The 16,465-nt window shown below is 39.4% G+C and overlaps 1 protein-coding gene across 1 annotated transcript in view; it reads left to right on the top strand.

Moving 5' to 3' along the window:
- LOC103193326 (ubiquitin-conjugating enzyme E2 E2) overlaps positions 1 to 3,805 on the top strand; it is a 489,664-nt gene extending 485,859 nt beyond the window's left edge. The window contains exon 5 of the mRNA XM_007936516.2: positions 3,708 to 3,805. Coding sequence (XP_007934707.1) covers positions 3,708 to 3,805 — 98 coding nt within the window. The remainder of the gene's footprint in view (positions 1 to 3,707) is intronic.
- The last annotated feature ends 12,660 nt before the right edge of the window (positions 3,806 to 16,465 follow it).

The raw sequence follows: 16,465 nt of genomic DNA, 5'->3' as shown, positions 1-16,465 counted from the left end.
ACTCTTTTTTTTTAATTGTGATTTGGTTGAAAGTTTACAGAGTAAATTTGTTTCCCATTCAGCAGTTCACACACACTTCGTTTTGTGACATTGATTGCAGTCCCCATAATGTAACATCCCTCTTCCCACTTCTTCCCACTTCCTCCCTGTGGTTACCTTCACCCTGTGTCCTTCTTTCCTGTGCATTCCTGCCCTCTGACCTATCTCCCTGTGCAAATGCAGCCCTTTTGATCTTCCATGTTTTGATTGTTCTAAGGAGTGCACCTACCTGGTGTAATTGTACATTCACCTCATAGTCCTGTCTGTTGTTTGGCTAGAAGTTAAGGCATGGGAGTGAGTTCATTTCCAGGCCCAAAGAGTGACTAGGGGTCATAATCTTGGGGGTTTACTGGTCACAAAAAAGACCAGTAAGCCTGGTCTTTTTTGTGATTTTGAGCTTTGTTCCACATTTGTCTCCAACTGTATCCAGAATCTCTTATTTTGATCCCTTTCCGAGTGGTTGGCAGTGATAGCAGAGCACTGGGTCATAGGCTGAGGTTCTCAAGGTCCACTAGTACTTTAGACTAATTGTTTCCATGTTTTATTTTTTTCATTCTTCTTTGCTCTGGACCAGGAGAGACCAACTGTTGCATCTTGGATGGCCACTTGGAAACTTTTAAGCCCCCAGTCACTACCCAGGATGTAGAATGATGTTTTTGAGTAGTATTTATGCCAGTTGAGCTTGATGTCCTCCACAACCATAGTCCTGAGCCCACTCTATCCCTCAAGGTGTGTGGCTGTAGCTAAGAAGTTATCATAACTTTGTCCCCTGTTAGTTCTGTTTGTATGCACATTCTTTTAGCACAGACAAACATGTATGGAGAAATATCATCTGCCAACCTTCTATATGGTCAGATATATATATATATATTCCCTTTTGCCGAGACATATCTTATCGTTCAGCCTGTCTACCTGTGTATCCACCCATAGATCAGTGTTTGTTATTACTGATAAAGGAGCTCTGGTGGCATAGCACCTAAGGCATTTGACTGCTAACCAGAAGGCTGGCGGTTCACACCCACCAGCCACTCCTCAGAAGGAAGGTTGGGCAATATCACTTCTGTAGCGATAGCCTTGGAAACCCAAGGAGGGGTCGCTGTGAGTCAGATCCGACTCCACGGCAGTGGTTGCGGGTTTATTTTTGCGTATTACTGATAATGCAATATTGTGTGCATGTGTGTGAAAGTGTTTACCTTTATTGTCTCTATCTCTCATGTATCTCTCTCTCTGGGCTTTCTGATAGCTGATCAGAAGTAATCACCAGGACTTTCTTCCAAGGAGCCTTTGGGTAGACTCAAACCACAAACTTTTGGTTTGCAGCCACATGGGTTAACCATTTGCACCACCTATGAACTCCCTTCCAACATTAAAGCCTTTACCTCAATTAGCAAATGGACCTTTAGGATGTTTCATTAACATAGCTTCTGTCTGTCTTAAATGATGTAGAATACAGGTGCTGAGGCTGCCCATGTTTCACACTCCAGGCTTTGCATTCTAGACTGCCAGGAATTGGCATATGAATTTTTTCAAGAGCAGAGAAATGTGACCCAGACCTTACTTTGGTCCTTAAATTCCACTTTCTTACTTAGTCTCAGCTTACTTAGTCTCATTTAAAAAAAGGAAAAAAAGGGGAGGGAGAAATATATATATATTTTTTTGCTATTCAAGATTTATATTTATTTATTTATTTATTTATCTTGAATAGCAAAAATGGTTATACATCTTGAAGAATGTAATCAGTGCCACTGTATTGTACATGTAGAAATTGCTGAGTTGGCATATTTTTAAAAAATACATATTCACCATCAAAAAGAAGAAGAAGAAGTCTCTTGGCCAGTTCCCAGGTATTTTGTGTATACATTCAGTACTGCTGTTTTAAATGATTGCTTTGAACCAATTCATTCTGGGTCAACCACCTGCTGAGAATTTGCATTTCCACCTGAGATACACTGAGTGGGAATCCACAGCTTAACAAGATCCCCAGATGATTCTTGTTAAAATGTAGATTTGAATTTAGTGTATCTGGGGTGAGAATTGGCAGCTGGGGGTTGAACCAGAATGAGCCAGTTCAAAGCTCTGGTTTAAACCTTGGGTCCTGGCTAGTCTGGTTTAAGTGGTGGAGTTTTGTTTTCAGTAATTGGGTGATTGAAGGAAAAGAATCACAAAGAGTAAGTAGAGAAACAAAAAGTTTTAAGCAAACCCTGTATATCAGGTATTCTGTTAATTGTTCATGATATAAGTAAATATAAGAAACTGTCCTCTCTGGGATAATTATAAGCAGCTTAGTGTATGTCCAGGGAAAGTGAAGCAAGGGCTTATTGAGTAGACTTTCCAAGGTTCTATTATCATCAGCCTCAGCACATTAACTGAAAGGTGTTACAGCTTCAGTATTGAGAAGGTGTGACCATGAGTATCTTAGGAGGTTAGGGTCTCAGACTCTTCCTAAGTTACAAGTGGTATTAGAACAACAAGCACACTTCCATATTCTTTGCCTTTTCTTTTTTAATATATTTAATTTTAGCATTTAATAGTTTTCCTCTTCCCTTTTGGTTCCTTTTTATCTACCTCCTCTAACCCACTCACATTCTTGTCACTGAAAACAAGGGAAATAAAAACAGAGAAAGTGAAATTAAAGACTCAGAGGGAAAGGATGGATTCTGGTATCTACAAAAACCTAAATTACTTTTTTGTTGTTGCTTTGGTTTTCATTAAACGTTGTTCCTCTCTGGGTAGTGAACAGTCCCCCGAGCAACCTGTGTTTAGGAGTGTGGACTTGGGCTCAGAGCACAGCTCCACTCCTCACTCCACCTCGGGCAAGTGACTGCCTTAATTTCATTTTTCTTATTTGTCAGCCTTTTCAGTGATTTGTGTAGTTAATGTGTTAAAGTTTTAGGACAGTAAATCAGTGAGTGTTAGATTTTATTAATATCTATCAGTGTTTATACAATAGGCTATTAAATGTGAATTTTGATGTTCCCCAATAATTTTGAGGAAAATGAGCACCGTCTCTCCCCTGTTTCATTAGATCTCTCTGACAGCTGCTGCTTGGTTGTGTTTAGCTGAGGCTCTGAACATTTCCTCAGAGCAAGTCATGAGGGCCATGTGTGCCACCACTGCTGTGGTATTGCCAGTACCACACCAATTGCCCTCAAGTCATTTCCAATTCATGGCAACCCCGTGTGTGTCAGAGTAGCACTGTGCTCCAGAAGCAACTAAATCACCAGGAAGTAGATTGCCAGACCTTTCTTCCAAGGAGCCTCTGAATGGACTCATACCTCCAAGTTTCTGGTTAGCAGTCAAATGCATTACCCATTTGTGCCACCCAGGCACTCCGCCTATGGTACTTGGCTGGTGTTTCCCAAAGGATCTGGAGTTGCCCTCTCCCACAACTCACTCACTGAAAATTTTCTCAATAAAATACCTAATGAAGAACTAAAGGGGTAGGGACAGAGAGGGAGAATGAGGCATCTGAGAAAGGGAAGGGAGAGGACTCTTCTGGCAGCTGGTGTGAAGTGTGGTCTCAGCTAGCAGTGGTTTGGCTAAAGTAACATCGATCCAGTTTGTAGCAGCAGCCTCTGTCCTCCTCCCCAGACATTCTTTTCCTTCCTGTCCTTAGAGGAAGGAGGAGGGCTGGTATTTACTGACTCCCGACTCTGTTTCCCTTTCAGCTGACCCTCTGGTAGGCAGCATTGCCACGCAGTACATGACCAACAGAGCGGAGCACGACCGGATGGCCAGACAGTGGACCAAACGGTACGCCACATAGGGGCCTGCTGCCTGCCTCCCCGCCGGACCTGTGCAAGCACATTCACCAAGTGCATCAATAGCCCTGCCCACCCCTCCCAACCTCAGTTCTTATTTTCTTATTTTTATTAGATTTTGAACCATTTTGTGATGGTATGTCATCTATCCCCCCTCTTACCTACTCCTCCCCTCCCTTTGACTCTCTTTTTGATTTCTTAACTTGAAAGATTTGGGTTGTTGTTTTTTTTTTCCCACCTCAAAGTGGATGGGAGCTTTTGTTTTCAGTGCAAAAAATGTTGGCCCTGTAATAGTAAAAGCTTTCTTACAAAGCTTTGTATTACTGTGTGGTTTTGTTTTTTTCTTGTCATTTTGTTTATTTTGATTTTTTCCCCCTTTTATGCGATCTTCGGGAAAACACAAGTTCAGAATTATATCTTGTTTCTACTTAAATGTAGTGCTTAGGATTAATTTTTTGTACTGAAGTCTTTATTGGTGGGTGCATGCTACTGGGAACAAGTTTTTGTACAAAAGCTTAAATCAGAATCACTGTGCATTACTGAAACTCTGTTTATCACTAGCCTTCTGTCCCCCACACAGAAGACTGTTGGATTGAACAAAATAATATGTATTTTGATTTCCTTAAAGTGCTTGTAAATTTCTTAGGGACCTGCCACTTTTGACTGTGGATCAGTTGATGTACACTTGTATTACTAAAGCACTCAATAAATCACTGTGGCTGATAAATGCACTTCTGGTAACCCTGCGTGTTTGCTTTGTGTCCTGGTGACTGCCATAGCCCTGTGTGCAGTGAGGCTTGTCTAACTCAATTACAGGTTAAAGTATGTTTTTCATTTCAAACCTCTAATATTTCTTTGTAGTTGAGTTGCTTGGCGTGTGGAATTTCTGCCTATCTGTTAATAGCCTAATGGTTGATGGTGAATTTAGTAGATAGCTATCATTTTACATAGTGGCTGGACATTACTTTCTTACAGGCATTTGTTCTACTACATCCTTCTCTACTCAACAATTAAACTATGTCTCCAAAAATAACCTTCTAGTGAAAGTGACATCTGAGCTGCTCATTGTGTTCAACCACCGTTGAGTTTACATCTCTCTTCCTTTTTCTCTTAAGATTGTGATTGTATACCCGTCGAGTTTCATTTTGTTTTGTTTTCCACCATAATTTTAGAGGAAGAAGTAAACTCAGCTGTACCAATCATGGTCTACACATTCGGTGACAACGGTAAGTCCACCTGGCTTTGACATTCAGGCTATTTTAGGTATGCAGCTAAAGGAGGCAGAGGAAACGTGTGGGTGATGAAGTGTGAAAAACACACTGACAGGCTGATTGATATCAGGGTTGTGATGCAAGGCATACTGGGAACTCCTGCTTCCACCAGTTATAGGCACACCTTACAATTTGGTCTCTTTTAAGGAGCCGTTAACATCTTTACTACTAAACAGTAGGATATATAAGTGTAAGTCATTCAGCTCTGAAAATCTTCTAAATATTGTAAATTTATGAGTCAAAACATGTAGTTTTTTTTTGTTTGCTTGTTTTTTAGTGGTTGAAAGAAATCCTGAAGAAAGTATATTTAAATATTGGAAATGCCACTTTTAAACCAAAGTGCCTGGGGATATTTTTTTTCCTTTTTAAATAATAATTTTACCATGCAGCTCACTTAAAAACATTTTCCAGCATGTCAGAACACCATAGAGTCTCTACTGCAACTACCTAACTCTGTGGTTATAGCAAACCACAGACAGTACATAAATGAGTAAGAGTCCTCATAAAAAACTTTATTTACAAAACCAGGCAGTGGCCAGATCTGGTACTTGTGCTGTAGTTTGCCCAAAAATAAAGCCAATAACTGGGTACCAGTAGTCACCAACTTAGGACATACTCAGGTTAGGATGAACTGCACTTAAAACCATCTGTTTTTGTTTTTGTTTCACATCTTATCATTAGCAACATATACTATGTACAGTGTTGCAGCACATGTTTTGCTAATATCGTCATTCTCTTGCCAACCCCCAAAGACAAATAAGGGTTGCATTTATAAAGATAGTGATTATGAAAAGCAATAGTAATAAAAATTTTGAAAAAATGAAGTATTTGATTTAGATCAGAACTGACTTAAAATGGCCTTGTTGAAACAGAATTTTGTCGTAAGTCAGGGACTACCTGTATTTAACATCTCTTTTCTTTAGAATACAGTAAACTTTCATTATTATGATACAAGACTATGATTTTTTGAAAATTACTCAGAATATTTTGTTCCCTATAGACTTTCTCAAAGGTTTTTATTTTTACTGTAATACTCTAGATTTTTAAAATTGAACCCTAAAAGTATGGAACCATAGTAACATGCAATTTTATGAAACTACTTTTTTTTTTTTACTTCCAACTGATTAAACCAGGCCCATGGTATTAATACGGACTTTTACCGACAATGTTTAAATTCAGTTTGCCTTTCTGTTAAAAGGTCTACTCCACTAGACATACATTCTAAATAATAGAATTATATTCTTAAATACTATCTGAAATGTTAGACTTTCTATCTCATATCTGGTTGTATTTCAGATCGTTTTCAAATGTGTGTTACTTAATAGCCAGAGAGTATAACAGTACTCATAGGAAAGCCTGCCATAAATTTGTGTGTGCTTTCCTCTGAGCCGTTTTTCAGGTTTTATGCCAATCTGTGATATGAAGAGACTATAAAATTTCTCTTCTCATTTTTATGAACTTTAAATACTTTATGACAAACAAATATACCTTGCACTCAAAATACATAAGCTAGAGAATCTCCGGGCTGACATTCTGTCTGGAGACCAACAAACTCTTAGCTGAGCCTGTTGTATCTAGATTCCAGGTAGATAACCCAATAATTTTACTTGAAATCAGTAATCACAGGGGGCAGTGAAATCCCAATATATTTTCAAAAATATTTGTGAATAAGATTAAGGAGTAGTTTAGCACTCCAGAAGCTAGATAGTTTTGCTAATAATTATGAAGAAAGCATTTTAAAATAGGAATAGTTTTGAACCCTGGTATTATTTAACTTTTTGCACCATTTATTACTAGCTATAGTATCTTGCAGTGTGTTAAATAAAATGTTGGCACATCTGAGGCAGGCCTGTTGGTCGTTGAGAATGTAAAGTTCAAGGTGGTATTTACTGATGTTAAATAACTCAAAAGACTGTCACCTTGATTTGTTCCAAAACTGCAAATAAATGGAACATTCCTCATCCGTTTTCCGATCGGAATCCATTTGTAATAGCAAATGAAGAAGTAGTCAGTCTTATTCCAAGAATTAGAAGTAAACTAGAATTTTATCCTGGAATACTAGTCTGAGAACTAGGAAGAAATTAAATATTTGGTAAGAATGTACTGTGTACCGGGTCACCTAATAAAAAGTTATCTAATGAAACCTCACTTCAGCCCTTTAGGACATAGGTGGCCCTCAGTCACACACAGCCAGCAAGGTGCCCAAATGAGATTCCCACCCAAACATGAGACACCTGATCTCTTGCTCTAAACTATGAAACCACATTCTTTCTTCTTATTACAAGGTCATACTGTGGAAATAAAGTGGCATAATTCAGTCTTAGAGTAGAGGTGCTACACAATTCCTAGGTAGCAGGGATTTTGTTTGAGTCTGTGGGCCCAGTATTAGCTCAGAGACCAAACAGCAGGAACAAGATTTCTAATCTTAGAGGTATCTCCTTAATATTTGACTACCATGGGAGTTGGGTAGGTTGGAAAACCCCTGAACTTCTCTGTACCTCAGTACTATAATAAAAGCAGTCTTAATTATTATCAAATATGACCATTTTTACATTTATGTATAATATTTAAGGACCTCTGCTGGTGCTGTGGTTAAAGCATTAGGCTGCTAACCAGAAGATCTGTGGTTCTAATCCCCACCAGTTGCTCCTCAGGAGAAAGGTGAGGCGGTCTGCTTCCGTAAAGATTTACAACCGTGAAAACTATGAGGCAGTTCTACTCTGCCCTGTAAGGTCGTTATGAGTCAGAATTGACTCAGTGGCAGTGAACTTGGTTGGTTGCTTGCTTGCTTGTTTGTTTTGGTATAGTATTTGTGCTTTAAAGAGTCCTATGTTCCTAGTTAATACTGAAAACAATTGAAGTTGCACCCAAAAATACTGCCAGAGGACACTGGCCTACCTATTTTATATCAAGGTAGCTTTTATACCTCTGTCAAAATGTCCTCTGTACAGGGATACTCTAATGTGTGGGCTGCGACCTCAAGCCATCTGGGCACACTCTGTCTCCCCAGTCTGTTTCTAGACTTGTCCTAAGAGAAAATCTGGAGCAGGCTTGGTTGTATTGTGAGCCATAACACTTTAAGCTGCATTGGATCTGAAATCTCTTAGATCTGAAATCTCTTAAATCTTCAAGATGCTAAGAGCAGCTTAGCCTCTAAAGAACTTCCATGGTAGCCTCACATCCATACTTTCCCTTTAAGGAGGTGGCTGATTCCTTGAGCCTAGAACATTTCTTTTTCTAGGTACTTTTTGTTCTCACATCCAATAGTGAACACTGGTGGTATGTCAGGGCTACCCATTTTCCTGGTTTTAAAACTGAAAGGAACATCTTTGGTCCCAAGCAGACCAGGACCATTGTTCCTGTGGGCTTCAGTGCTAGGGCTGAATTTCAGCCTAAAAGTCTGTGGGATCACAGTGGGCCAATTTGGCCCATAAAAACGTGTTTTTTTGTGGGTTTGTTTGTTTTTTTAATTGTGATTTGGGTGAAAGTTTACAGAACAAATTCACTTTCCATACACCAGTTCCCATACAGTTTGTCTCATTACATTGACCATTGACTACACATTGACTACAATTTACTCCAATGCAACAGCTCCCCTCCCACTTCCTCCCCATAGTTACCTTTTTCCTGTGTCCATCCCTCCATGCACTCCTGCCCCCTGAGCCTTTCTCCCTGTACATAAACAACCCTTCTCCCTCCCATGATTGTTCTCTCCAAGGAGTGTATCTACCTGAGGTAAATGTTCAATTCATATGCCTATCTTTTGTTTAGCTGGAAGCCACAAGTGTGGGTTCAATTCCAGACCTGAAGGGCACCTAAGGACCATAGTCTCAGTGGTTCCACCAGGCTCTATCAGACCAGCAAACCAGGTCCCCTTTTTTTTTTCCCAAAGGATTTTGAGTTTTGTTCTACATTGTTCTCCCACTCTGTCCAGGGTATCCTACATAGATCCTCCTCTGAGTAGTTGACAGTGGTAGCCAGGCACCATCTAGTTCTTCTGGTCTCATAGTCATATAGGCTGCAGATCGCATGATGTACCAGTCACTAGGACTAATTGATTCCATGAATCTTTGATTTTCTTCATTCATCTTTGCTCTGGATGCGGAGAGACCCATTGTTGCTCTCAATGGCTGCTTGCAAGCTTTTAAGATCCCAGTCGCTACTCACCAAAGTAGGAGGTGGAACAATGTTTTCTGTAGTATGTTATGCCAATTGAGCTTGATGTCCCCTGCAACCATTGTCCCGAGCCCACAGATTCAACTACTCGGTCCCTCTGAGTAGCTGGCTGTGACCAAGCAATGACTACAACCTTGTCCCTTGTCAGTTCTACTATACACTTAAGGATTCTTACAGAATACAGATACACTTGTAGGACCATTGTCTGCCAACCCTATACTTGGACTTGAGTACACTCCCCGCTGCATAGACATACCAAATAATTTAGCCTGTCCACCCATCTATCCACCCGTATACCCATGTTTGCCTTCACTGACAACGCAATACAGTATGTACAAAAAGGTTCATCTTTGTTCTCTGCACCTCCTATGTACCTCTCTGTGTCTACCTCTTCCCCGTAAAAATGTTTTACCTGAGGAGTATTGATAACCAGTGATCCTTTTAGAGGCAGTGTCCACTTGGTAGTTTGAAAAACTCCCACCACTGTGCATTGCTTTCACACAAAGCCCTCTTCACTCAGTGTCTGGCTCTGAAGGTATGTGAATGATTTAAACCTACTACAGCCTTCACTTACATCTCCAAACGTGTATGGGTTTTTTTGTTTTTGTTTGTTTGTTTGTTTGTTTGCTTTTCTAGTTTGGATGAAAACTTCTAAGGCATGTTAATTTTCCAATCAACAACTTACACCCATTTTGTTTCATGACATTGGTTGCAAGGTATGTATGCCTTTCTACAAATGAGTAGTCTGGAGCATAATAAAATGTTTGAAGGGATTAAAAACTTAACAGTTTTCAGAAAACCTGAATCTTAAAAATTTCTTATACATGCAGCCCATACAGAAAAATGGAGGAGATAATGTAGTCACTGATCTCTCTTACCTGTTTATAAATCCACATATTTAGAGTGAGCATCAACCCAAATACCAACTGCTCCCGACCTCCCAGTATCAGAGTGTTCAGTTCTGGTTACAAAATAACCTTACCCACTAACCTTGGCATCTTTCACAGCTTGTGTACACCCTGACCCAACTCGCATATCATCACCCTCCTCCCACTCAGCATTGCCCTCCCATCCATCTTTTTACAAATTAAGTGGGAGGTCAAAGTTTAGGATGTCAATCACATCCTGATGTATAGGAAACTTAGGGCTCCTGAGAAATTCTGTCAAGCTGTGCAACAGAAAGGTAGTAAATGCTTTACAGTTGGTGCCACTGAGTACATTGAGAAACACCAAACTAGCTGCTTCTACTTAGACCAGAGTGCAGGAATGGTAAAAAGGGGCAATGAGTGGTCACCTCTCCAGTACAGCCTGCTCTTATGCTGAAATTGCCTTGAAGAAAAAACAATAACACATTCTTCATTGTTCGGGCTCTAGCTTGAAATTACTGCCAAACAAATGAAGATACCCACCCCAGGAAACTTTGACTGTTTTTTGCCTCGGTCCTTTAGACCAAAAGCTGACTTTATGTTCCACACCAAACAGCTTCCAAGTACTGTTATTTAAAAAATAAAGCAGCTTATGGAGTTATTAAAATTCTATGATAAATTCCAGAAGTTATTATTAATCCCCAGAGACCCTATTTGCTTTAAGGCAATGCAGGTTTCCCCTGCTACACAAAAGTAGCTTATGCCTCTGAAAGCTTTCATGAGCTGAATTGATAATGTGAAGAAGCGATTACTGTTAATTTTGAGGGGAAAAAATTTTTAGCATTCTTTGACTCAAAAAATGACCTGCCAAATCGTACCTAATAATATATAAAGCCTAAAATAACACTAACATATAGTAAAACCAAGAATGAGAAAATAAGTACACAGCCTGTATAAAGTAGAAATAATGTACATACAGTGTAATTTCACTTCCAGAATTGGTAAGACACCACACAAGAAGGCTGAGAGGTGGTGGCCAAATCTTACTAATAGAGGTACAGAATAAATCAAGATAAAGCACAGATGTTCACAGACACAGTGCAGAGCTATGGTGGCTGGATGCTGAGATGCTGAGTGTAGTTCCTAGGGAAGGCGCTTGGCAACACCACTCTCACTGCTTGGGATGCATTCTGCCTCTGTAATGGCTCACTGCAAAGCAAATGCTGAATGCTAGTTTTGCTTTTTGCCTTTTTTTTTTCATTAAAGCGAAAACAGGTGTTAATATAGGTCTTGCCTAAAGGCAAAGTAACATGAAACAAACTTTCAGAAAGCAAGGAATACCTATATATGGGGAAATTGTTTTAAATTCAAGCATGGCTACATTGTTATTTAAATGTAAAACATTTGTCCATATTAAAGTATCCCAAAATGTTCATGTGTTCTTGGTGAGGTGTAATAAAATACCAGGATGGGCATGGCAGTCCAGATTTGAGCTGCTGGAATGTGGGGGAACAGTAATGCTTAGTTACTGCTTGGGGATTTTTAAATAGTTGAATGAGAGAGGGAAAAAGTAGGCTTATATAAAAATGCTGTATCACTGGGCACTGCAAAATAACCCAAAGTTTATATGTATTAAACTTGCCAATATGTTTGTAAGTAATTTAACTTGATTTGTTTTATGGGGTAATTAGGGAATAAATTACTAGATCAACAAAGCCAAGGTAGAATGAAAAAATATGCACTAACTAAGAATAGAAATTCTGTCAAAATAGTGGCATCATTATTCATGGCAAGACATTTGAGAGTATATTCTCCACTTACGGAAGATGAATAAATCAAACCGAACCAAAACCACTGCCATCAAGTCAATTCTGACTCATAGTGACCCCCATTGTAGTTCCAAGGTGGTAAATCTTTACAGAAGTAGATTGCCCCGTCATCAATCTGCAGAGCAACTAGTGGATTTGAACCACCAACCTCTGGTTAGCAGTCAATGTCTTAGGCACTGCGCCACCAGGGCTCCTTAGGGAAAATGGATGAGGAACTATAATTCCTTCTGAGATACAGTCTGCAAATTATCCCTAATATCCATATTCCTATTGGAGCTTAATCAGGACACTTGGCCACCCAGGTAGAGACTAAATTTCCCCATTCTCCCTGTGATAAGTTAATTACAAAAATGGCCCCAGTTCTTAATCCTTCCCGGTATCCATATCCTCTGCAGTTTCTTCCATGAAAATGTAGAGTCCTTTTCCCCACCCCTTGAATCTGGGCTGGCCTCAGGACTTGTAGACCATGACAGAGTGATCCTGTGCCAATCAAGCCTGGACCTCCCAAGGCCTCGTGCACTTCCATCCTCTCCTGGAACCCTTCTATGCCTTGGGAGTAAGCCTTTGGCTAGCCTACTGGAAGATGAGAAACCATGTGGAGAAGACCTGAGACAATCCTAGACCAACCAATCTCCAAATATACAAGACAGCTCAGGTAAGATCAGTAGTGCCACCTACCGAATGCACAGCTGATAACAGACTCATGCATCAACCCAACTAAGAGCAGATCCTTAAATTTTTTTTTTTTTTTTTTAGATCCTTAAATTTTTGAGCAATAATAAATGGTTATTGTTTTAAGCCGTTAAGTTTAGAAGTAGTTTGTTATACAACAATAGCTAATTAATACACTGTCTTACAGTTAGGCATAGCCATGACACTAAATTCTGGTCAAAGGAAACAGCAATAAAGAGAACAAATTCTACATCTCATCCTGTGAAAGAAAGCTGCTTACCTTCCACTCTCTCTTTACCCTTACCTGTGGTCTGGAATGTAAGTGTGGTGGTGGTGAGCCACCAGGACCATGTTGGAAAGGACAACACCCAAGTGGGTATTGAGCAACACGATAGAAGGCTAGTTTTAGACATGTTGAATTTGAAGTGCCAATGATACATCCAAGTAGAAATCTCAGGGCATTGAATATAACAGTCTCACATTCAGGAAGACTCCACATCCAGGATTGGAGATAAGAGGTCGGGAATCATCAGAATGTAGAAAAGAATATGAGAATGGGAGAGGATGAAATGACTTAAGGAATGGGAGTGAAGAATGAGAAGAGAAGAGAGTCCAGAACCAAGCCTTGATGATGATTCATATGGATTACCATTTATCTTGCCCCAAATGGTCAGAGATGACATTTTAACACATTTTTAAAAGTTTATTTATGAAATAATATATCTGCACTATTGATGCAAAACAAACAAACAAAAAGGATGCCATCAACAGCTGAAATATTCTGAGGAATTTTGGAAAGACAGAGCACATGGAATTGTTGACAGAGCCATACACAGCTGTGTACACAGTGTGAAACTCACATGAGGGACAACTCTACAAAAGTAAGAGCTATTGCACAAGTGTACCTCCTTCCTCTTGTTGAAATACTGATGTGATATCAGGAACAGGAGCTACTGCCTTGAACTTTGAGATGGTGAGACTTCAAGGTAGCAGGAGCATAAGTCCTTGATTCTAATAGCTCCCTCTACATCCCATCTAGACTTACATGTGAGAGAGAATGAGAATTCTGCTTGTATCTTCTTTAAACCACTGCTGTATTGGTGTTGATGACACTTGAAGCTGACCTGAGCTTAACAAATACATCAATCTCATGATGATGGTTACTTTTCAGAAGGGGAGGATACAACACTAGGGAAGCACACAGAAAATATTTCATCTGTAATGTTGTCTTTTTACTTTTTTTATAGAGATGTAATGCCAATAAATATGAGAACTGTTGACACATTCTGGGTGATTGAGTACACAGATGTTTGTATATGTAAATCTACCACTCATCTGTCAGTGTGTTATACTGTAGTGGCTTGCATGTTGCTGTGATGCTGAAGCTATGACACTGGTATTTCAAATACTAGCAGGGTCATCCAGAGTGGACAGGTTTCACTGACAGACTAGGCAGAAAGATGACGTGGCTGGGTACACTTCTGAAAAAATGGCCAAAGAAAATGTTATGAATAACAGGGAAACATTGTCTGATATAGTGCCAGAAGGTGAGCCCCTCAGATTGGAAGGCACACAGAATATGACTGGGGAAGAGCTGCCTCCTCAGAGTAGAGTCAGCTTCAATGATGTGGATGGAGTAAAGCTTTCAGGACCTTCATTTATTGCTGTGGCATGACTCAAAATGAGAAGAAACAACTGCAAACATCCGTTAGTAATTGGAACACGAAATGAACAAAGGGTGAATTTAGAAAAATTGGAAGTTGTAGAAAATGAAATGAAACACATAAAAATCAATATCCTAGGCAGTAGTTAGCTGAAATGGACTAGTATTGCCCATTTTAATCCGACAATCATATGGTACTATGCTGGCAATGGCAAATTGAAGAGGAATGACATTGTATTCATCATCAAAAGAACATTTCAGGATGTGTCCTAAAGTACAGTACCATCAGTGATAGGATAATATCCATGCACCTACATGGAAGACCAGTTAATACTATTAGTCACATTTACACACCAACCACTAAAGCCAAAGATGAAGAATCTGAATCTGAATATTTTTACCAACTTCTGCACTCTGAAACCAACCAAACAAGCAATCAAGATGTATTGATAATTACTGGTGATTGGAATGCAAAAGTTGGAAACAAACAAGAAGCATTGGTGGTTGCAAAATATGGCCTTGGTGACAGAAATGACACCAGAGATGCCATGATAGAATTTTGCAAGATCAATCACTTATTTATAGCAAATAACTTTTTTTAAACAATATTAATAGCAGCTTTACATGTGGACTTCTCCAGGTGGAATACACAGGAATCAGATTGACTACATCTGTGCAAAGAGGCAACAGAGAAGCTCAGTATCAGTCAGAAAAAGGCCAGGGGCCAACTATGGAACAGACCATCAGTTGCTCAGCTACAAGTTTAAGTTGAAGATGAAGAAAATTAAAACAAGTCCCATGAGAGCCAAAATACAACCTTGAGTATACCCCTCCTGAATTTAGAGATCATCTGAAGAGTAGGTTTGACACATTGAACACCAATAACCAAAGACCAGATGAGTTGTGAGATGACACAAGAACATCGTACAGGAACAAAGCAAAAGTTCATTAAAAAAGAGAAGAAAAGACCAAAATGGATGTCAGAAGAGACTTTGAAACTTGCACTACAATGGAGAGTAGCTAAAAGGAATGGAAGAGATGATGAAGTAAAAGAGCTGAACAGAAGTTTACAAAGGACAGCTTGAGAAGACAAAAGTATTAGAATGAAATGTGTAAAGATCTGAAGTTAGAAAATCAAAAAGGAAGAATACACTCAGAATTTCTCAACCTGAAAGAACTGAAGAAAAAAGTTAAGCCTCAAGTTGCAATATTGAAAGATTCTATGGGCAAAATATTGAATGATGCAGGAAACATCAAAAGAAGATGGAAAGAATACAGAGTCACTGTACCAAAAAGACTTGTTCAATGTTCAACCATTTCAGGAGATAGCATATGTTCAAGAACCAATGGTCTTGAAGGAAGAAGTCCAAGCTGCACTGAAGGAATTGGTGCAAAACGGGCTTCAGGAATTGATGTAATACCCATTGAGATGTTTCAACAAATGGATGCCATGCTGGAGGCACTTACTCGTTTATGCCAAGAAATTTGGAAGACAGCTACCTGGCCAACTGACTGGGAGAGAGCCATATTTGTGGCCATTCCAATGAAAGATGATCCAGTTGAATGTGGAAATTATGAACAGTATTGGGCAATCTACTTCTGTAGTGATACCACCTTGGAAACCCAAGGAGGGGTCGCTATGAGTCAGATCCCACTCAACGACAGGGAGTTTGGTTTGGTTTTTGGATTAACATAACATACAAGTAAAATTTTGCTGAAAATAATTCAAAAACAGTTACAACAGTATATTGACAGGGAACTGCCAGAAATTCATTCTGGATTCAGAACAGGATCCAGAATGAGGGATATCATTGCTGATGTCAGATAGATCTTGGCTGAAAGCAAAGAATACCAGAAAGATGTTTACCTGTATTTTACTGACTATGCATAGTTATTTGCCTATGTGGATCATAATAAATTATGGATAACATTGCAAAGAATGGGAATTCCAGAACATTTAAATGTGCTTGTGAGGCACCTATACATAGAACAAGAGACATTTATTCAAAAAGAACAAGGGGATACTGCAGGGTTTAAAATCAGGAAGGGTATGCATCAGGGTTGTATCCTTTCACCACACTTATTCAATCTGTATGCTGAGCAAATAATCTGAGAAGCTGGACTATATGAAAAAGAATGCAGCATCAGGATTGAAGGAAGGCTCATTAACAACCTGTGATATGCCGAC

This window comes from Orycteropus afer, unplaced genomic scaffold (assembly GCF_000298275.1).
Source record: "Orycteropus afer afer isolate SDZICR_OR568_19922 unplaced genomic scaffold, OryAfe1.0 scaffold00003, whole genome shotgun sequence".
Lineage (NCBI taxonomy): Eukaryota > Metazoa > Chordata > Mammalia > Tubulidentata > Orycteropodidae > Orycteropus > Orycteropus afer.
Note: the sequence above shows the minus strand (reverse complement) of the source record. Positions and strands in the feature narration are given on the sequence as shown.